The sequence below is a fragment of the Haliotis rubra genome, unplaced genomic scaffold (genome assembly GCF_003918875.1).
Source record: "Haliotis rubra isolate DU_JTF1 unplaced genomic scaffold, ASM391887v1 Scf31, whole genome shotgun sequence".
In the NCBI taxonomy this organism is placed as follows: Eukaryota; Metazoa; Mollusca; class Gastropoda; order Lepetellida; family Haliotidae; genus Haliotis; species Haliotis rubra.
In genome coordinates this window covers 1075284-1099866 of record NW_025766980.1, presented here as the reverse complement: position 1 = coordinate 1099866, position 24583 = coordinate 1075284, and the positions used below count along the sequence as shown (strand labels likewise).

At 38.3% G+C, this 24583-nt stretch overlaps 1 protein-coding gene across 2 annotated transcripts in view; it reads left to right on the top strand.

Moving 5' to 3' along the window:
• The first annotated feature begins 1795 nt into the window (after positions 1-1795).
• Positions 1796-24583, top strand: part of LOC124283074 (glutamate receptor-like) — a 28956-nt gene continuing 6168 nt past the window's right edge. For both annotated transcript variants that reach the window (XM_046719094.1, XM_046719095.1), the window contains exons 1-12: positions 1796-2478; positions 11390-11548; positions 13179-13427; positions 15663-15862; positions 16420-16473; positions 17290-17454; positions 17920-18081; positions 18410-18517; positions 19202-19306; positions 20138-20344; positions 21268-21620; positions 23139-23337. In XM_046719094.1, the coding sequence (XP_046575050.1) occupies positions 2412-2478; positions 11390-11548; positions 13179-13427; positions 15663-15862; positions 16420-16473; positions 17290-17454; positions 17920-18081; positions 18410-18517; positions 19202-19306; positions 20138-20344; positions 21268-21620; positions 23139-23337 (2028 nt within the window). In that variant the 5' untranslated portion in view covers positions 1796-2411. The remainder of the gene's footprint in view (positions 2479-11389; positions 11549-13178; positions 13428-15662; positions 15863-16419; positions 16474-17289; positions 17455-17919; positions 18082-18409; positions 18518-19201; positions 19307-20137; positions 20345-21267; positions 21621-23138; positions 23338-24583) is intronic.

Sequence of the window (24583 nt, the reverse complement as noted above, 5' to 3'; positions counted from 1 at the left end):
ATCCAGTACTAATAGGAAACATAGTGCATCTTCCATCCAGTACTAATAGGAAACATAGTGCATCTGCCAACCAGTACTGTAAGTGCCTGAAACAATAATACATCTGTCCTCCGGTAATGGTAATGCACGATGCTAAACATGGTGTACCAATTCTCTCGATGTAAACAAAGATGAAAAAACCCTGGAGAAACCCGGTGTCAAACGTGATTGCATCTACCACCAAATATTGACAGTGCGTTGAAAACACCTGCATCCATGATGTCAGCATGTTGGACCTACTCGCCAGCATGTGTCAGGTTTCAGCTTCGTGGTAAACAACATGTAACTCAATTCCAATGCTGTGTAGGCCTGCCGGCGAATGCATTCCATCTTCTTATGTTGCCAGTGCACATTGTCGATGTTGTTGCAATTACTCATGGACTGGGTAATGCTTGATGGCTAACGCGCAGCGCCAAAGCGTCACTACTGACAGTCCGTGATGGTAGACGGCATCATGCAACTTCTCACGAATATTGTAATTACAGTTGTTGCCAATGGGTTTTTCGCGAACATATTGCACATGCTCGCCAGGATGGTACTGCCCGGCTAAGAAGCAGACGCAACCCTTCAATATAGACAGTGATTGATGGCACGGTTTATATACTGTATATATTCAGGATTAATGTCACGTGACGGTATACACTCCTGTTCTCTGACACAGCAGAAGCAACTGGTGTCCAGTCGTTGTATTAAATGATATTTTGAGATGTCAGTTGAATTCCGTTGTCACCATAACACGATCGTGGGTTCGATACCAAATTCGATATTGGTATGCGTCATGACTTGTCAGCAGGATGCCAGTCTTCCTGGGTTTCATCAAAGTGACTACAATTATTAACATCATTATCATATTTGAGCTTTACACTAGCTTCTGCCTACTTAATGAACGTAGAGCCAAAACGTATTTACAGAACATATTTAACAACACATGGCCGTGTTAATAGTCTTCATTTGATTGAAATACGTCTCTGAGGATCATAAAAAATACGGGCTGTTTGGTGAACCATCGCTATTACTGCATCTGTTGATGAAAGAGTTCATCTGGAAACAAATTAGATCAGCATCACCTCCAACTTCCACACACGCATCATCCAGAGACACCATTGTATAACTGGAGTAGTGTTCTTGGCGCAGCTTTCAATCAAAGCTAAATAACGAAGTTCGTTATCGTATGGTTGATAAAGTGTGTATACAATGAATTTTAAGTACCAATTTGAAAATACATTTCAAAGCATGAAAACATCAATACATTTACTTCTATTCACTGAATAGATTCAATGCCATGTTGAGACACCTTATGTACATATTTACAAACTTACATTTGTATTTATGAACTATTATCAGTACGCCCAAAACAAGTCATTTAGGAAACATAGGCGCAAAGTTTTAAAATCAGGATATAATATTTAATATATTTTGTGGAAGTTCTACTACAGAGAGGAACGTACACACTGCGACATGATTGTCCCTGTAGTAGAAAGCAATTCAATGCAAATACCAGGGCCTAATGTAGTTTTGAAGTCCTTGCCGTATTCATTTACAAGCTACATGTATTATGCTATTTTGTAACCAACGAACACTTTATTATCGTACGCAAATGAGGAAGAACGAACCGACAAGAACCCGAGAGAGCTGTTAGGGATTTTAATGATGGTAAGTTGTTTGTCCAAGCCATTCCCGAATGACAATTGCGTTTCAGAAAACGTTTGTCGTCACTCAACCTGCCAAATGTTTCGTTTTTACGCTACACAGGGTATGAATGCCTTAGAGAAAAGAAAGTTGTCAAACAGGCAGAACTTTATGGCATTTGAGTCAGGAATCCATGGTTTCCATTTCATCATTTCCACACCTCGCGTACTCCGATCACAAGAACTGTCTAAAAACGACATTAATATTTTACAGTTAACGGTTCGTACGGTAGTCAGGCCTGGGAGACTGACGAGGGAGATCCAATTTGCTTTCCAACGTGTCATGCGTTCCTCTTTGCCATAATGGAGAATGTTGGTGGCTGGATGGAGCACTCTTGGACTAAATTGATTATTTGTGCATCGCATACTCTCCGCGGATAATTTGCCAACTGATGGCTAGGTCTGTATCTGAAAAGCCTTTGTGCTTATGCTGAGGCAAAATGTCTCTTCAAAAGTTGGATTCTGAATAAAGTCGCGTCCTTCTCCGGCCCATGGACGGCCAAAAACAAAGAAAGATGACAGCATCGAAGGTGCTTGGGTGATCGCGCCATCTAAAGCCTTGAAATCCCGAGGATTTGATCAGAGCATACCGATAGACTCTCGCAAACTCTCTTCTCGTCTCACTGTTGGCTACGCCGCCATATTGGCAGCGCTTCATAGGCCTCCAGTTCAGACTTTGACAAAATGTTTTCATTTTCAATTCTGTGGATTTTTCTTGCGGGAGTTGGGGCGAGATATCAGCTGCCTGTGGGTGAGTCAATAAGAAATCTAATTCATGTGTTTTCTTGGATCTAATTTAATGATGGCTCAATTCTCCGATTGGGAAATTGTTATTTAATAGCATCATTAAAAGTTTGTCTCCATATTTGTGTAAATCCTAGTAATCGTTTAATGTGGTAATAGAATTAATACTGCAGTTTCCAATTACTGCTGTCCTTTATGTCGCTTTGTTTAGTTTTAAATGTTGTGTTTTCAACTCGTTCTTTGCATGATTGTGAAGGAGCTTCTCTTTCACTTCGCCAGGGCAAAGGCACTTGTCCGTCCGTTGAAACGCAGGGACAATATGTGTACATCATAACGCTTAAATATTGGTATCATATTTATCTATGTATTGGTGGGGACACATAAGGTTAATGTTTCCCTGTCACTACAAACTATTTGTAATGGTCCCCATATGGCCTCTTCCAAACTATGGCGTTTCACTTGTTACATTTTGCATAATATGCATCAAAAAGAAATATGTCATATTATTAACATACGCAGAAACACATGTAGGTTGATAATGATCTATTACAAATGCTTATGTTTATCAAATGGATAACCTACCTTTGAACATACTATAATATATGATACCCCGATACACCGGCTTGTTTATTTTGTATTTGACGAAGGCCATAATATTCCACAAGATTATATTTAAATAGTGTTTATGTTGAAGTCAAAACATTTAATGGAAGAAGGGAGACAACTCCAGTATGACTTCATGACTTCTGATGATATCAAACGCTTAACAGATTATTGATTTTACACAGATAACAGCTATTACTTGTGCCCGCTTCCTGCAGTCGTTTCACAATAAATGCACTGAAATGTATATTAAACGTATGTTGCATGTATATTAAAGGCATCCTTGTTGCTGAATTGGAGCACAAATTTCACAGCCTTCAAAATGTTTTCAGAGGGTAATTAACAAATGTACAATTTGGAGTTTTCTTTGTTGTTGTTAATACCATATAATGATCACAGGACACAAAGCGTGACATGATACACTATAATATATTATATTTTGGAGACATACGTTGTCTCCTTTAATACGTTGTTGAACTGTGTTTTGCACTTTGAATTATCTGGTCCATGACATATGACCATGGTCATTATGTATATGTGTACCTGTATTTGCAAGTGTATGTGTGTTATTAAATAAAAGAGGGGCTACTAAACATGCCAGCATGCATTCATCGAGTTGGCAAACAACTGCTGTCTTCTCTTTTCTTGACTATGATGTTATTTGGTTAATGAACCCTCGGCCATGATAAGCTCCATTTTTCCAGAACACACAATGTGTCAGAACGAAAGCATGTTATGTATTTTGAACAAAATATGTCGTAATATACTTTTCACATATGTCATAGAACACATCACCTTCAGTTGTGTGCTATGCTGTTGAAGAGAAACAGAACATGCTAATCTAGTGTTGTCGCGGGCTATTTCTCGTTATAGTTACACCTGGTCGCATGTTCGCCCTTAAGCAATAATCAGCATTTTGCCCAAGCAGTTTGTTTGCTCTTTTTTCACTTTTTGTAATGTACAGATTATATTTCCTAACACCGTATCGTTAGAACGAACTTCATTTATATCAGACTTCTTGTCATATTCGTCTCTTCGTCAAATTAGTTTTGAAAATTATAATTGACTTTTTTCTATCGACTTTGGAAATTTGAAATCCGTAACCATACGTTAGCAAGAAGAAAAACTCAACAAAACCTAACACTGATTACAACCTCCGACCTCCGACCTTTCTCATGTTTGTTTGGTTTAAGACAGGGCTGTCACACTGAAATAGTGAAGCTTGTTTACTGTCATTTTGTTGGTATGAAGAGGGTATCACATTCCTAATGTTTCATCATCTTAGCTGAATGCATTTTTACATTTTGAAAAGGTTGTGCTGTGCTCTCTGAAACGCAGTTTCAATCAGATCTTCAGCTGCGAATGCTAAGCGAAGTTTTCATTATAATGTATCAACATAACGTTTTAAAATAAGGATACGGCGAATATTGAATGAAGCTCTGTCCATGTACAAAGCAGTCAGACCTTGAAGTGCTAGGTTTTCGAAGGAATCGAGGTATACTGACAATAAAGGAGTAGATGTCTATGGCAGTGTGGTGTCAGCGAGTACTCACGACCACGCATTGCTCTAAGAAGACACAATAATTCATTGTAATAGATTAAATTTAACAATCAAATGTACATGAATTGGGCGAGGACTGAGATTTTGATAAGCTTAGTAGTTTCGGTCAATCTGGTCAAATCTCTGTGACAATAGCTGCGGGGATTGCACAGGCATTTGTGTACACAACTAAACGTGGTATTCAGATCAAGTACAGCAAGGACACATTAGAAAATGCCTGCAACAGCTTTACAGAAACTGATAAAATACGTTCATGTTGCAAAGCGTAGTGAAGCGTTCGCAAAATGACATCAACAACCATCTTTACGATGCACAGAAATATGCCAGTAGCTTTTCCTTTATGCAAGTTCTCCGTGGTTTAAATACTTCTTAGCATCCCTTTTCATTCTTCTTTGAATTCACTTCGTCAGTGTCCACGTATGCAAATATGATTAGTTTTGTGTTCAAGTTGTGGACGGTTCACAACCTGTCTACAACAGATAAGCCCCCGAAAATGGGAATGAAAATGCAGTGAAACTTAAATCAATGTATCAAAATATTAGCATAAAAACAGGAAGCAATTTCAAAACATCAGTGCCCATGTTCATTTGCTTCCATTTAAAACGACACAAACTGCTTCCAATGTTACATCAGACTTGTAATCTACAGTGTAGAATCAAACTTGTGAAAAACAATTCAAAGACCTGCTTCACTTTGATGTAAAAAGAGCTGCTCTTGAAGTTGGAAGATTAAATGTTGAACCTTTTCTTAGGATGGCCCAATGGGTTCACTTCAATCTTCTTCAATCTGGTAGGATTTGTATCTAATTTGACTGCGAAATTGCTGTACTTTCTGCAATCACGTATGACCCTGACTGTGAATCCGCGGATCACATTAAAGATCAAACTGAAGACGCCAGAGTCGCTTTACTGAAGCACCTGCTCGTTTAGTAAATATATTTACTTGAGAACGTGCGCTTATCGGAACGCGAATACATACTTCAAAGGAATTTCGTAACACTACGTTAACTATCTTTCTCTCTATTCGGGTGTGATTACGTGTCCAAGAATACATACACAAAAACAAGTTAGAATGAACGTTGCTACAAAGAAACTATATCTGGTCATTTTACGTCAGCGGCACGTGGATAGTTACATTTCCAGTTGCATTTACGATCACAATGAGATATTAGCATGTGTAAGTGTAAGTGTCAGAGCGACATAGTCAAGCTTTACTGAAATAACAACCCTTTCTAGATGCATGATATATAAGTGCCAAAATCGCCTATGAAATAGGGCTTATGTAAGAAAGTCATAAATTAAGAAACACATATTATGAATTATGTACATTATATGTAACGCAAATACATTGTTATGATATATGTGCGAACTTTCCAAACAAAAACACAAAACAATGAGGCACAAGAATATTAAATATGTCGGTATTTTAATTACCTCAGATTCCCATATTCTTCTTGTTTATATTTTAATTCAATAAAATGATTCCCCCCCCCCTATATAAAACCAAACAAAACCAAACCAAACACACACAACAAACCAACAAACAAACTTTATGAACATATGTGTAATGTAAGGACAAACTACTAAGAAATCACTAGAGATATAGATTTTAAGAATAATAAGCTGATCTTGTCTTCATGTATAAAGTGGAATGTTTAGAAAATAGCAAAGCACGTGTCGTGTTCTGTATGCATCCATATTATTTAAAAAGTGACGTATTTTTTTAGGTTTGTGAAATCTGAATCACAAATGTGTGCAGCTGGAGGTATTATTCCTGTTTGACGACATTAGATTATATAGCTTCTGGATTGGTTCTTGTTGTTTCTCTATTCAAAAGCGTTTGTGTTGTTACAACAATGCCAAATACAGATTTAGATCTAGATTTGCCTAATCAAGCACAAAGTGATGATAATAGCTAATGTGTAAAATTGCTGAACAGACAGCAACAAAACCCAACTAACCCAAACCGTATAAAAAACCAAAATCACTAACAATATTGGCAGCATAATGAGAATATAATACTGCTCGAAAATTGATGGAATAAATATGCGGTTATGTATCATTTCTCCTTATTATAAAATAATATGTTAGTAAAATAATCAGTAATGGCTTTATGATTTACTTGGAGAACCATTACAGTGCCTTGTGGAACTGACTTTCATTCTATGGAATGATCGCCTCAAATGGGAATACTATTCTATATTCATGACCATCAAGAAATCTAATAATTCAACAGTATTTTCGCTGGATATTTTCGCCATTATGTGTGCGCCGATGTCTCCCCTTGTGCGCGGGTGCCACATCAACCACTATCCCCCTGTGAAGACATTCTTGTTATATAAAGACACACTGACCCCAAGCTCGCATCTTCACTACCGTCAAGAATATCGAGTGGATTACCGCCGCCACACAAGGACAGACCCTCCAGGGCTCACTGCTTGTTAGCGCTCAGTCAAATTTTGCATGTTTGTATTTAACAATGGCTAACATCTCCTTACCGGCGATCTCGTATCTGTGCCTGTGTTGGGATTTAGAAGTCGTAATGATCACCTATAGGAGGTATTGATCTGACTATTTACACCAATTATGAGAGCCTGGGAGATCGATAATATGAAAGGAGGGAAGACTGTTGGCTACCGTAGCGGTTTGTGCCCTGGGATTTGGCTGTTGAGAGCTGTTCAGTACCACGGAGAGTTTATTGCCTTCACTAGACGTTCTGCTTGCTCGGAGAGTGGGTGGAATAGAACCTTTGGAATTTTATGGTCTTTTAGTAGAAAATAATTAGATTTTTATTCCGTATCCGAGATTCATTTCGTCGACGTCGTCCTTGGATGTGCAACTGGCATTTTAATTTGATGTCGGAATGCTATGAAAGTCTCCCCGACACTTAATTAGAAAAATCAGCTGAGATCTTTTTGGAATGAGGACAAGTTTTGCTTTGAAGAAATCTTTTTTCCCAGAACGTTTGGGAAAAGCGCATCTTGGTGTCAGTCAGCGAAATGCAATAAGACCCATATTTTTCAAATGATATATTTGCAAATTAAATAAGCCTGGTCCGATTGGCAAGGGCATTTGGAGGCCTGTGATTAGCCATGTGTGGTAAATCGTACTGAAAATGAAGCAAAAAGCAGGACCACTCTCCAACAAAACACAAAGTATTCAAGGTCAACATTCCACCATGATGTAGGAACCTAAACCATTATGGCACCATCGCGTCAACCTGGGAACCCTAAACCCACATGTCAGTGTAATGGAATACTAATAAGAACTCAATTATACATCTTTGCATTACTTCTAAGTCCCGAAAACTAATAACATGTTTGTGGGAGCCATGTGTTCCTCGTCTGAAGCCAAGAGCTGCTTTGGGACCGTGCAACATGAATCATCTGCATATCCTGGCCCTGACCGGTCTCAGCACTCAAGCTCGTCGTCCATTTGTCATGATCAGAGCTTTGCTTCCTGGGAATTAAGTCCTCTGGCATAACTTTATCACACAGCGTGTTTGATTTTAGCAGGAATATATTGATGCAGTTAACTTGATTTCTTGCTTTGTTTGCATCTCCGTCAAGCTGTGCAAAGAGGGTGTTGAATTTGTATTGATTTTCAGTTTCAAAGGGGTTGTCCCATTTCCTTTTCTCTACCTAATCAATATCATTTCCAGTCTTTTGTTTCTGGATTAAGTATATATTTACAGGTGATGGGTTACATCTGGTTCACAAGGGCATTGGTTATCCTGGATAATCATATGCATGATGCGGCGTTAACTGAATCTTCATCCATTCATTACGTTAAAACAAGGAAACCATTTATTTTCGATGGTATTTTTAATTGAATAAGTGTCTGAAGATTTCTTGGTACAAATAAGTATTTGAGTTTTGAAGCTTATGTATTTGACGATCGTTCTGGACATTGGAGTGTATGTAAATATACAACAATATATAAATATATAAATATGAAACAATCACGGCATATTCGACAATCTTTTGCAACGATTATGTCGTCTAGCATACACCATTCTCGATCGTTGTCCGTGTGTACTTCAGTCTCACTAAAATCGTGATAACATTCCATCAGCCCTAGAATGGAATAACAGTACATGCAGTCGAGCGAACCCATTACATAGTGCCTGTATTGATGTTGATACTTGTCTCGTCTTACATCAGACATTCTAGAACCTTGTTCATCCAACACTGCAGTTGATGCTACCTTTCACTAATGACACAAGCTAAAGCCGCGATGTTAGACTGTGGCCTGAAGATGTTTTGGTAACTGGTATTTTAAAATCAATCTCCTGATGCCAGTTTATATGCCTGCCAATCCCTTGCAGCTGTCATCAGACAAATTGTATGTGTAACGTCCAAAATGACCAGATCAACACCTTCCTATGGCATTTAGAAGTAAATGTCAAATCAGAAATTAATATCACACGGCAGACTGGTTCCTGAAACAGGCATTCACTGTACACATGTTGCATTACACACACAAAGAACATTCGAGGCCAATACAAAGAAAGGTGAAAGAATTCGACATGATTAGAAATTTGCCAGTTCGATATGAGTCATACTTTATTCAGAGACTTAAAAACGTGTTTATATTCTACTTTACGTGTCTACACCTACACGTTTATAAACACACTTTATATTTACTTTATAAATAAATCTAGCTTTTCGGTTCCTACAATCGCTTTAACGGGCTTCACCAAGCTCAATATATCATGCAAAATCATGATGGAGGAACTAATCGATAAGTCCCTTGAGAGGCGAGACTAGGCGATAACTGAGCCTAGAAACTAATTATTCTTTGCCGAGGGAATTTAGTTCGGGTTAATCTTTGGCAAAGATAACGGGACTTCGCGGAATTTAATTTCAGTGTTCAGTGAATTGTAAATTGCCCTGCCTTATAACGACTGGAGGATCGTAGAATCACTCTCACACAAAGAATGATACCGGTAATTTGGATTTTATTTCATTCCGGTGTCTGCCCAAAGAATGTGAAGAAATATTACAGCTTTTTATCGCTATCTCGACTGCAGCAGTCAATGCCTCGGATCAATATCTTTATTCTTGTCTAGCTCTTAAGTCACCATATAACGAAACGTATGAATTATAGAAGATGGGCATACAGAAGCGAAGAAACATTTACGGCTTTGTAGTTGACTTGATGAACTTTTATTATTTTCTTTTAGAACATCTTGCCTTTTGTCAATTATGGACAATATAACTAATCGACCATGGTAATATTTTCATTGTTTGAAGAGAATGCACATTCTCTAGGCATATTTATCGAAATATGAACGAAAGGTGTGAACATGAAAGTGTTTTCCGGAGAATGTCAGCTCATATAGGAACAAATTAAATGAATAATTTGTCACCTTCTTTGCAGGTGAAAGGTTTTATTTCGTTCTGCAGACGTCAAGTAAGAACAATTGCATGTGTTGAATGTCCTCAGTTTTGTTGTGAGATGTGGTGTAGTAAATAAAGTGTCTACACGGAATGTAATAGGTCGGTGGTAGCAGCGTGATGCCAAAAGACGTTCAAGGGCGGTACTTGTTTGTAACCTTCCTGACACGTGAAGATAAAACAAGGACGAGGCTAACTGTCGTGACGGTGTTAAACTGACACATGGTATCTGAGTGGGTTAGCTCTATGAAGATAAATACGGACGAGTACAAGCACGCATAGACAGAGAGAGAGAGAGAGAGAGAGAGAGAGAGAGAGAGAGAGAGAGAGAGAGAGAGAGAGAGAGAGAGAGAGAGAGAGAGAGAGAGAGAGAGAGAGAGACACACACACACACACACACAGATGTGCACTCACGTTACTGCATACGCTAAACACGCACTCACATGCACTTGGCTAGTGTGTGATATACTTTTGACCACATTTCTTCTCAAGTACATTTTGACATGAAGGAAACATATGAAGTTATTATAGATCTTCCCGGAAGGATGATTAAGGGTAACGGTACTCGGAAAGTCGGACTCGATTCCACTGATGCTGCAGATACGGCGGCAAATACCATTCACTATCTCACAAAAACAACAACAACAACAACAACAACATATTTACCCGATGAGAATGCCAATTTTTCGATGCCACACAAGATTTGGTAACGTTGTAGTTTCAAAGTGACTGTTTTCCTTCAAATACATTTTAGATATCACATTACCTACTGTATATATTCCTGGAAGTACTATATAATCACCAAACTTTCCACTTTGCTCAGACCGAAATTGTACCTTAATGTGACGTTACATCGCCATGCCATTCGTCGTTATGTTCTTGGAATATTGTTGAGAGCGGCACAAACCAAGAGAAAAAAAACAAACATAAAACTGCGCTTCATGTATGCTTTCGTAAAGGGTGTAAATTGATGTTTTTAAGATGTTTTCATTGACCACCAGGTGAACGTCTTCTCCTGTATGGCGCACAACCAAATGCTTGTCTTGTTAGTCGTTCATGAGGATTTTACGTTCGCTTCTCATGATATTCGTTGCCATTCTTCTCCCCATCGCGCAACCAGGGATGCCCAGGAGAACTCGCATACTATTTGAAGTGATAATGTGACCGATACGAATCATCACCATGAGTTTATGCATCATATAAACCATTGTTATGTACCTATATCAGTGATGGTATTTAGCCATTGCTATTATTTTCTTCATCGTAATGCACAAAAGGGAGAAACAAAAGAGTGTGTTTACGATTATTTCTCAAACCCTATATGTACCTGAGAATCTTTATTGATTTCCTTTGTAGGAATAGTCATCAACGAGCCTGACATGAAACGAGCTTACGACTTCGCCACGGCACGGATAAATGAACAGAGCATGAAAAATCGCAACGCGTATCGGTGGCATCCTATATTGAATGACAATCTGACAGATATGGATGATAACTACAAGTTGAGCGAAACATGTAAGTATATCGGTACCCGACAGGGAGTGAATTCAAAACAACACAACTTTGATTATATATTCTCCAGAAAGTATAAAATACAGTTACAATGTACATGATCCGTTGACCAGATATTATGCGGCGTAGTGATCATGCGATGAGTATATGGCTGTTTATTAAATATATTATTTCACTTCATGTTATTAATAGCGCCTTTACCATCTGTTCGGTATTCCGCACATAGTTAAGCATACTTATCCTTTTTGTACCGTGTGAGTGATTGAGTGTATTTGTTTGACCTCTACTTTGAGCGGTATTTGACTTCTATTATGGCTCCCACATTGTACCTGAGTACGAGTAAGTAAGGTCAGTTTAACACAACGTTGAAACAGTTTTTAGTTATACCCCAGCTTCTCCGCTTGATGTAGGAGGGAAGCATGAAGTCATGCAAGTCTTGGACGCTTACCATTTTGTGGGGGCACCACTTTGTGGTGATAACATCAGAAAAACATAAGGCAAAACAAATCACGACAATCGCTGTTTGACGTAAGGCCCACAGAGCGATTAATGAGCTGTAAATATAAATAACAAAATAACACCAGAGAATAACAATTCTTGAATTTAATTCGTGTTCAGGAAAAATATATTGCTATAACAAAATTCGAGATGACCAGATTTTCAAATGTTAATATAATTATTCTGTCATGCAGTTGTAGTGGTATATTTTGAAAGCAAAGCTCTATGAGTTTTAACCGAATTTGTCGTGCTGTGGTCTGTATTTTACCCTTGACAAACTTACCCCACATGTTAAATATTTCCTACAGCTTACAATTTCATAGTGTGCTTTAGTCGTCAAAGTATTTGTTTAATCATTATCTATAATTAACTTTTCCTTTTTTACGATATTAAACTAGACCCAGGCGCTGTCAATCACTCAATCGTTATTTCAGTATTTCTGAGGAGGCCACAGTCCTACAGTACATTTCATATATACAATTTTCTTATCAACATGGCTTGATAAATGAAAACAGTAACATTTTGAATTACAAATTCATTTGAACAATTCAATAGAGAAGAAAATTTATATCCATTGATGGATGGACAAAACAGAGTTCTTTAATATATTTTTACGTATAGTATTATATGCTTGGTATATTAGAAGAAAATGATATTCGTCTTCTATAATATTATCATTACAACATCTAGATATTCTATCCTCTCTTTTGATATTCATAAACCTACCTTTATCATTTAATAAGGCGCTGTCATGCTCTTCGTAGCCTGTGTCCAGCAGCTCAAGTCTAAAGTAACACTCTCAAGAGAGCGAAATTGTTACGTTTAAGATAGGAGTGACAGATTCTATGACATCTGTAACGAAACACGGTCTGGGGTCCAAGTACAACTATGCATCATAATAGAATGGACACACGATATCTTTAATAATCAAAGGATTTTACTTTGATAGAAAATTTTAATTTGAAAACGTCTTTCTATTATCGACTCAGTACGGGTGTCAAATGGAACATGTATATCTCCTTCAATAATGATGTTTTTTTCCAAATTAATAAATGTTTTCTGGGAGCATTGTAGGTGTGAATTTTATTCAATGTTGTATAAATGATGATGTGTAAAACAACGTATATTGTTTCAGTGTGTAATCTGATGAACAAAGGCGTGGCAGTGATTATTGGTGCCAACAACGCACAGTCGTTCAACACCATCCAGTCATTCAGCCATGCCCTCAAAGTGCCTTACATCGTCCCAACCTCCACGAGATCTGAGCCATATGACTATTATGGTTATGAAGTTTCCATGGCACCTCCTTTGATTGATGCAGTGATCAAAGTTATTGACATTCTTTACTGGCAGAAAATATATTATGTGTATGACTCGGATGATGGTAAGTAAGGCTGTAAAAGTTTGGTTGGACGCCTCTTTGAACATAAATTCTTGATCCTATTGTAATGCTTTCTTTATCCGAACCTACCCTTAAGTTTGTTCTTATGTATTAGCTATAAATGCAAAATACCTTTAGGTAGAGACCCAGATACCGTTGTCAGCAAGAATGAAAACAATATGTATTTTGTTAAAAGGATTATACCGATTATATACGTCGCGTCATAAAGGATTTCATCGGTACAAAATCTTGACTTCACCGACGTACACTTACTGCTATTTACTCGGTGATACTTTACGATGCCAACATGGAAAAGCATGTAAATAACGAATGATATTATACACTCTTAAAAGGAACAATGTGAACAATTTGAATGTCATAATGATTTTTCGCAGTCTGAAATACAATATGTTTTGGAAATTGAATATAATATACATCCCAAAAGAAATCGTAGTCAAACACGATTCTTCTACATTGTTCTTTTTTCAAGAGCGGGTGACACATATCGTCCACAAAAAACCAATCACAATGGCAATATTAACTTAATAGTCACGAGATTTCTTGGTAATTTTCCACATCGTACATACACAAGCTAAAATACAAGAATAGATCACGAGTCAGATAAAAAACGACATATGCCTTTTCAGCAAACGTTTCTTGACAGAATTCTATTTACGATTCCCATCAGGATTTCACAATCAATTTCGTTAGTCAGAATTGGAACCACTAGGTAACGACACAAGAGACGAGTAAACATGTATGAATCTGTAGGAACCTCTCCAGACATGCCTTCAAATATTAACAGTCAGAATTAGCCCGATTAAAGCGTCAAGAAGATTTCAATTACGTTGACCCCAAGGACAAGGATTACACATTCTGTTTGATATGTAGCGAAGAGCCCTCTTAAGTTTTACTCTTTACTGTGATTGACGAGTTTGAGTCGACACATAGCAAGCTTGCAGGAGTCGTATAGGTCACGTACGTCATGAAGATTAAAATACAGACTCAAATCAAAGGCGGTATTGGCAAAACATTTCCTCTTTGAAGTTAAGGATTATGATTTCAGGAATAATTATTTTATTATGATTACATGTGTATGTTGGAACATTGTTTTAAGGATCCATTTAACAAAAGGGACTGTGATAAGTCAAAATAAAAATTATTTTTGTTAGACAGATTGCTGACGAAAACTAGAAAGAAAATTGTAAAATTATTGTGAAGCACAAGTCATGTGTATACTCGCTTCATTTGTCATTCCTCTAGGCTATTCCAAATTCCCTTCGTGCGTCATAGCACTATGTCTGTCTACAATCTCTTTGTTCATCACAGCTCGAAGTCTGTTAGATCCTTGTGCCATTCCTCCAGGTCTGTGGCGTATAATCACGACAGACCGACACACATTATATGTACGCCTCACGGATGTAGATCACAAGTATATTCATAAAGAAGGAACATTGCCACTCACATGTGTCATGAAAGGCAATATAATATATAGATATTTCTCATAATAAGCGTTATTATATCACAAATCCATTCTTTTGAGAAAAATACTCACTATGTGATGTTGCATATGAATAATCATGTCATGAAACCATCATCTCGGTTACTTTCCACTCTTACAGTGTAACATCAATCTGTTTCATTCTTTAAGGCAAATTCACTACGTGGCGTGCATCTGTCGTTCATGTTGGGTCAATGTAGAATTCCACCATGTGTCGTTCATGTTGGGTCAATGTACAATTCCACCATGTGTCGTTCATGTTGGGTCAATGTACAATTCCACCATGTGTCGTTCATGTTGGGTCAATGTAGAATACCACCATGTGTCGTTCATGTTGGGTCAATGTAGAATTCCACCATGTGTCGTTCATGTTGGGTCAATGTAGAATTTCTCCACGTGTCGTTCCTCTAAACCAGTGTGTAATGCATAATGCATTGTTCATCTGAGTCAGTGTGTAATTCTTGATGTGTGGTTTATCCGGGTCAGTGTGTAATTCACCCTAGGTGATTCTTTTATCACGTGCTGTTTATCTAAGCCAGTGTATACTTCAATGCGTATTGTTCATCTGGTCAGTGTATAATCCACCATGTATCGTTTACCTGGGTCCGTGTGAAATTCACCTCGTATCGTTCATCTGGGTCAATGTAAAGATCACCATGTGTCGTTCATCGGAACCAGTGTGTCATCACATCATTTATTGTGCACTTAAAACAGCAAATCATGTGTCATTTTTCTAGGTTTATGGCGTCTACAGAAGTTGTATAACCACATCCAAGAACGGAAGTTTCCCCGGGTGTTAGACGCATTCCGGATACGGGATGTGAACAATTCGTACGACCTGCTTCGTCACCTTGACTACAAAGACGAGGAGGATTCGCTACGTAGAATCGTCCTTGATCTATCGTCGACTAGTGCCTACGAGAAGATACTTACCCAGGTCTATTTTCCACACTTCAACGGTCCACAGACCTAGATGTTGACATGGCTGTTATAAAACTGAACTAAAAAAAATGTTATTTCCCCGTGCCCGGTCATAACGGATGTCCATTGGTGGTATTACATGATGTTGGTGATTGGCATTTGATGCCGGTGTTGTGGTGTTGGGTGAAATGGTGTGTGTAACTGGACATATATGTTGTGATGTGGTGTGAGTGGGTGCTGTGATGTGGTGTGAGTGGGTGTTGTGATGTGGTGTGAGTTGGTGTTGTGATGTGGTGTGAGTGGGTGCTGTGATGTGGTGTGAGTGGGTGTTGTGTGTGCCGCTGTGTGGTTGTTGATGATGCGGGTAACATGGTGAGAAGAATGGTTGATTTGGTTGACAAGTGGCTACATAAGAGAGTGAATGTAAGAGTGGGCAGGTGGCCTTTGGTTTTGATGGTCCTGTTCAAGCGACTTTACTTGTTGACATTTCAGTTGTGTGTCTAACCAATCCATACTTTTTAACGAACGTCTACTGTTATCTTGTAATATATGTAAATGAATTTTCTGTTCCAGATTATAGATGTTGGAATGAACAGAGAAAACTACCACTATATCCTAGCCAGTCTGGTGAGTGACATCGTCTTGGAACAAAACTGACATCGAACTATGGTCTTGACATCACGAGACCTTGATTATTAGTTAGTCAAATTTCTGAGATTTACTGTAAGACAGAATTTACAAACCAACCTAATAGTATATATAAGTATAGCATATGTCATTTTGTAATAGTTAAGATTGTTATCCGATACTATATGATTTTCAGTGAATTCGTGGGATTAACAATATTCAGTCTCGGGTCAGATAATAGTTGTTGAAGATATTTTATACGTATGTTTGAAGATCAAGACTGCTTCGTATTAATGAAGTTTCATTGCAAACTGTGACTATTACAATGGATATTTACATGGAATATTGATAAGACTCATAATATCAACACGTAAGCAAATGAATTTATGTGTAAAACTATCCATTTGTAGCGTCTTCCAGGGCCAAATACTGTTACCAGGTGTCGCCCATTTAGTGGGGTTATTGTGGACATTGCAATTGGTAGCGGTAACTACGTGCCCAGTGATACACATGCATCATCACTGACACTTTCTACGAAAAACTCAACTAACATTTATAACATATGTTATATTTGGGATTACACTTTCTCAGTAAATCCCAAATATAGCATATGTTACATTTGACCACTTCCTAAAATGGCATTGTGTATTTCAACTAACATTGTTTTGCCAAATATTTCTTGTTTGAGCCTGGGAGTTTTGAGGAGATTTGTGGAAACCAGTCTATATTCATGACCCTTTACTGTCAGGTTGTTACAATGAACAAATATTGACATAAATGTATTTTGCTTAATTCTTGTTGTTTTGTTTTTTTCAGACCGCCTATGACCTGAATAATCAAAAATTCTTTGATGTATTTAAATACGGAGGTGTAAACATAACAGCCTTTAAAATCATACAAGATACAAGTGACGCGTATAAAAAAGCTGAGCAGTTGTGGAAACAGCACAAATCGTACTATCCGGACCTCTTCCCTTTATCGGTAGGTTCAGTGGACACAGAGTTACATTGTCTCCATTCCCAGGTTCATCTTTATACGATTATGACACCTTAGTCCTCCTCATTCACTTTCCTCTAACACACTGGCCTAGCTGAAATTAACCTGAGGTATTTCAGTTGTTAACAGTTATGCCGAAAGATTACCATATTTCTCAGTCTTCATATCTCAAACGGCATAAAGCATGTCTGACGAGTACTTTGTAACCTTCAATTTACTCTATATTTACATGGTTACTGAGTATATCATTCTGAGGCATACATACATGTACCCTGTCTGCTGTGAGGTCATATATATATATGTATGTATGTATGTATGTATGTATGTATGTATGTATGTATGTATGTATGTATGTATGTATGTATGTATGTGTATGTATGTATGTATGTGCGTGCGTGTATGCTGGTAAAGAATGGGATAGCCACACGTGCGATATGCTCTTTTATTCAGACAGAGGCAGCCTTGCTTCTCGACACGGTGGCAGCTGTACACAAATCGTTACAAATCGGTGCGCTCCGGAACAAGCAGGGTGATGTGGACAGCGTGCATTGTTGGAGACCCGGCCATTCCAAGTCGGAGAATGGACCACGTGTTCTTCAAAAGATAAAACAGGTATAAATGTCAGCAAGAACTCCATTGTCAGATTGTGACATTTGGCGGTATCGGAAGTCATGCTCTAGTGACTGTCACATGAGAAGTTACTAGGCCTTGCATATAAAACTAATAACAACGTGACGTGTTTCCAGTAAGATATTGAACGACAGAGGCTGTAAGAGGTTCTCCAGATAGCACGAATCTAATATGCCTATTTACTCCTTGATCTGAATATCAGATATCTCCTGAATCTATTACCTTAATACTAATGATATGTTTCCATATATGCCAATAAGCTACAACAGTCTTGGATGTACTCTAAAAGTCACTTCTTTGTATTTTGCAGTCATCATTTAATGGACTAACAGGAGGTGTTGCATTCGATATAACGGGAATGAGAAACGACTTTAAAATTGATGTGTATGAACTAACCCACAAGAAGGACTTTACACAGGTAGATATACGTCATGATGCAGCATTAAAACAAATACAGGCATACATCGATTATTTTCTGAAAATTAATAGCTGATTAATAGCTGATAATGACAAAAATTTGATTTACATGTCGATATACATTGAGCGTGAATGAAAGTTTGGCTTCCAGTTGTAATGCAGCATGTCAGTCTAATGCAGAAGTGATAGAGACAGGAGGCTCAAAATGATTCTGTTACATGCTTCTTAAAACGTGTGGAGGGGCACGACTGGTACCGACGCAGTTCGCTCAGCAGGCTACGTCTCGTTACGATGGCAGATACGTATGGTAGAGGGTCCGAACACAGATTTGTCTGTCCCATGGCCAGGTGGCATGGTCCAATGTCTACTACTTTCGTAGCTGGAGCTTGTGATGTGTTACTTTATTTCCATTGTAGATGTCATTTAGAGGGAAACAACATTTTAGTGTGACTTTGTTTACTCACAACTGAACGAAAACGACAGCGCGTTACCCTTGCCAAGGGTGTCTCTGATTTCTGATTTGTACCACACACTACAGACGTTTCACCCGCTCACTAAACATCGATATACAGTTATTAATAACGCAAGCACAGCTTACCTTGCATTTGAGTATATTACAAGATCCTCTCAATCAACGCGTGTCACATCTCCTATCCTATAGTCTCACATGATGCTTGTTTTACAGAAACAGTCGTGGAACAGAAGAGAGCTGTATGCAGTGAACGAGACGCTATATCAACCTAGGAATGATTCAGCTGAAAACAGGACTCAACAAGTTACCACGATCATGGTAAGAAGAATGCATCCTCACACAAATATAATCGCATTTTTTAAACAGAGAAAGAAAATCCAGTATTAATCAGTTAACCCTAGACAGGTTATGTATCATGCACAGTTATATCTACAAACAATTCCTGCAAAGTGAAACAATGATTGCTTTAACAAACTGTAAGTACCCCGAAGGTCTTGTGTTATGTTAACAATCCAGTCTTGGCAAGACAGTCCAGCTATTAACGTCATGACCATCGATCTACGCAATTGGGATACGATATCATGTGTCCACATATACTGCGAGTCTGACCACCCGATCATTTTAGTCGACTTTTCCAGTAAGCATGAGCTGTTGCAGATCAATTCTTACATCATCAAAAGTGCAAAATACCGTATATCATCACGTATTTTCAATGATCATTTCATAATTATTGCCACTGCTGTATTGCATTTAACGACAAGTGAAATCAAGACTGGTTCATTTCTGGCGTTTATATTATGTATTTAAGTAATTCGTAATTGTCTTCCCTTTTTGGTAAACTCCAGGTGACGTGAATATGCTTAATTGTATGATGGTCCAAGACTATATAGTGCTACAGCAACAGGTTTTGTATAACAGTACAGTTGTTATGAAGATAAGAGACCACACACGCTTCAGATGGAAGTACGATTTGGAAGACCAAACTCCTGTCTGCTACCTGTTTGTTTAGTTGACTCCAATAGCTAGAAACGATGCTGACACGGATGTTCCTCTATATGCTCACCCAGGCTTAGCAGAACGAATAAAACGCTGAAGCTTACTAATCAGTCCTAGAACAAAGCCATCAATAATTAATTCATTTCCTTTCAGGTATCGCCATTTGTAATGAAGAAAAAAATTACAAACGGTGAGCCTCAAGTCTCCGGTAATGGCCTGGAAGGCTTCTGTATAGACCTCATACGCCTTGTCGCCAAACAAGCGAATTTTGACTTTGCGATTAATATCGCCCACGATTATGGCAGAAAGAATGAAACCACCGGTCAGTGGTCAGGCATGGTTGGAGAACTTATCAATCGTGTAAGTGTCAGTTAGTTAATTCATGAGTGATTTGGGTTTCATGAAGTCTTTTATATTAGAGTTGAACGCTTTTGGGATTCTTGGATTCAAATCGACGATCATAGGTTCCACGCAAGCTGAAGTGGTGAAGTCCGCAACTTACCGCTCGCTTGGCATCGCTGCCAACCGTGCTTCCTGCTCTGTTGAAATTAACGTCATGTGGGAATATTATTTTGGTTCTAACAAGCACACCTCATGGATTCATATTTCCACTGTTGACAATAATAGTGAGTGTAAATCTAGAAGTATACATATATATGTCATTTGGTTGATGCAAAACCCGTGATATCAGTACGGGAGAAACTAACTGATGGAAACAACCTTAAACCTCACTCACTCACTGCAACAAAACGTACAGTGTCACGTTTGTCTTTATTATCAGGATTCGTTGAAAGTGCTCTACCTTTGAAAAATAAACATTTATTTGATTAGAAGATGGGCAAAGTATTGTGGTCAAACATGATTCATGCAACGTTTCTTTCAATGGAACACTGTCTTCTTTGAGAGGCACTGTCTTGTAATACAACAATGTTTCACCAATGCAGTTCAAACAAGTTGTAGATTAAATCATCTTTATTAATACGACAGAGACGTGTATTTTGCATTGTGTTAGTAGGGAAAGGGCATTATTTTAGCACATTATATTATTCTAGCATATTATCAAATATGATGTGGAATAATATACACCAGACCTAACTTCACGTCCTGCCCACCAGAACCTGCCCACAAGAAACTAAAATGAGAAAAAACAAACAAGTTGACAACAAAAGTATTATGAAAGTCAAGTGATAAATGATATATCAAGTGTAGGGAGTTTGTATTTACGAGGTGTCACTTAATTCTTACTAAATAAAATCCCGTATTGTTCATTTATATACCCACAGACACGACAGATTGCTGTAGCACCTCTGACCATCACTGAAGATCGGGAGAGGGTAGTGGACTTCTCCAAGCCTTTCATGAACACAGGAATCAGTATCATGATCAAGAAACCCGATAAAGTGAAACCAGGCGTTTTCTCCTTCATGGAACCGTTGGACCGATATGTCTGGCTGTGCATAGCTGTTGGGTTCCTGAGTGTCAGCTTTGTGCTCTTCTTCGTTGGCCGCTTCAGTCCTTTCGAATGGACTGTGGATGGCAATGGGAAGAAAGAAGCCAACAATACCTTCACTATTTCCAACACAATGTGGTTCTCTCTGGGAGCTTTGATGCAGCAAGGGTCTGATATATCTCCAAGGTTGGTGGCCCCGGGCTTATTGTTGAAAATGGTCATTTTTCTTCTGAATCCTGGATAAATACCGAGATGGTACAGAAGTACAAGAACGAAAATAGAATACTTGGTTTTCCATAAGTAATCTGACATTTGTGAAATATTAGTTCTTATTAGTTTTACACACTTATACAGTCAATTGTATGAGTATGTCATGCGCATATGTTATGAACAGCCACCAAATACCTGGTGTTCACCAAAGGTCAGCGTATCCTGCCCCACCTGCGGCACCCGTTACCAAAAACAACCTTCAAAGGCAAGCTAATCGTTCACCTTAAATAAACATGATATCATATGGTACAAATCTGAATGGAGAACCTTATCGGAAATATGTTTTGTCACTTCTGGAAATGTCCTTCACATAACTGTCGAAAAGAAACCTATCTTTAATGGGTTTTTTAAATATCTTACGTGGTGTCACCTTGATCAAAAGTCATGTGATCATCATATCTCCTCACTAGCTGTCCCCCAAACCATGATATTCTCACACAAACAGGTAAATGTACATCATTAAAAGCTTTACAATGCACACCGCATTCATCACCCACACATGTCTTTTTCGCCTACATCATATATGGATCGATATCGCCATTTTTAAAATCCTACGTTATATATCTAAAAATCATTTTTATATGATGACCCTGAGCGGTTGAAAACAACTCTGATAAACATCTGAAAAAATATATCCCAACAGAAACGAAGAAAAACGACCATTGACTATTGTAACTGTATCTATTAAGTGCCCGATCATGTTAAGGCCGCTTGATGTTGGGTCTTCCCGCCCAGTTTATATATTACAGTCATCCAAGAATCAATCTTGGAGATATATCAGTGCTTGGATGCATGACCTGTCCCATTCTGTTGTCATTCGCATTTAACTTACGTTCTTTTTATTTTCAATATCCCTCAGACCATTTTACACCATTCGGTTCAATGCATGCTACCCGCGAATCATTAATGTTATGAAAATGCTTGATTTTTTATAGAGCATGCAACACAGATATTTCCATAGGAATTCCGGGTTAAATTGCACACAAGCAAACCTATGCTTGTTCGAACCGACGATTGGGTGGTTAGGCTTGGTTGATAGCTTATCAACGTGCGCAACAGCGAGGATCGTTGCGTATGATATTATACACAGCTGGAATATTGTCCAAAGTGACGTTAACAGCAAAAAAATGCTTATGAAACATTCATAAAACTCAGCGAGAATTGTGTGGTGGTCCTGTCGTCAAAGCGTTCATCTGTAACCTTGACTTGGTTTGAATCCCATACATTGTGTCAAGATGCTGACCATGAAGTCGGATGGTTTGAGTATTGTTCAATATGCTTTAGACGATAATTAATGAAGACAGGTTGCTTAATAGAACTGTAGATTTTCCTTATAACTTGCTTCACCCTAACTGCATGGCGATGCCTGCCCTTCACCTATATCACTCTTGTCAGTGGCTGCTGTTGTTTCTCTAACCATGCAATGTATTCTAGGTCTCTGTCTGGACGGGTGATCGGCAGCGCCTGGTGGTTCTTCACTCTTATCATAATATCTTCCTACACAGCCAATTTAGCAGCCTTCTTGACTATTGAGAAGATGTTAACACCTATTGATTCCGCAGATGATTTAGTAAATCAGAAAGAGATCAAATATGGAACGTTAAAAACAGGAACCTCGTGGGAGTTCTTTAAGGTAAGAATACTTTTGGTTTGGAAAAGTAATAACATGAAGGCTTTGAAGGCTAACGTGGATGGTCTTTTCAGTAAAAACATTTTGAGTAATCCTAGAATTTTGTATTAATAGTTTGTGTCTTTACATTAGATACACTGAATTCCAAATTACTGAAACATCGTTACGAACCTGTCTAAAATGGTTTTCAGATAATCAAAATAAGGTGGGACAAAGTGTCGCTGTTTTGGCGGCTACAATGCTTGTGCCTTTATGTATCGTCGGATCCGGGGATTGGGGATTTACGGCCAGCCACCTTTGTAAAATGTAAAAGTAGATTTTAACATCCTCTATCCTGACCTGTTGTGCTATGATACTTGATTCCGATAGTCGGCATAAACCGTTGACAATAACATGATCAGTAAGGATGAAAAGTTTGCTCAAAGTGTTTCCCACAAGTTCCCGGGACTCAGTAATGGGTTAGAACGTGTGTTGTTGTAAGTCCCTGTTTACCCAGAACATCCGCTGTCAGATAAGTATCAATCACCACCTTCAATCAGACCACCGTCATATATCTGGAATATGTTATGAAAAAATACAGATCATAAAGAGGTGAAATCACCATTACCTCAATATATATGTATAAGGAGGACCATTCGACAATGCGGAAAGTGATTTATAGGGAGGACTGCACAAGGTCCGAATTAACGGTTAATGGCATTGCTTTGGGGGTACACATTATAAGTAATATGGAATAATGTTATTTGGTGACGACGGCAAATACTCAATACTATCCTCAAATTCCCACAACACTTTGACGTCGCCATCGTAACCACATTAAGTAGTGTTACTGTGCTGTAATGCCAGATGGGATACATCCGTACGTTTCCGTGACAGAATGCACGAACAACTATTATTTATTACATTAATGAAACGCTATTTGTAATTGGTATTCTTGTCCTCATGCCAGTTTGAACATGTTTGGAAAAGTGTCAATGCCCAGAAGTAGCCGTTGCTTCCATTCTCGTTTATGAATCAGTCATTTTCCATAAAATACTTCCTTATGATTGACCCGTGAAGATCCGGTTAGAACTGGACTTCAGTTTGTCGCATGAGGCGACAATCGGGATCGGGTGGTAAGGCTCGCTGACTTGGTTGACACATATCATCGTATGCCAATTGCGTAGATCGGTGTTCATGCGGTTGATCACTGGATTATCTGGTCCAGACTCGATTATTTACAGACCGCCGCTTTAATGAATCAATCAAT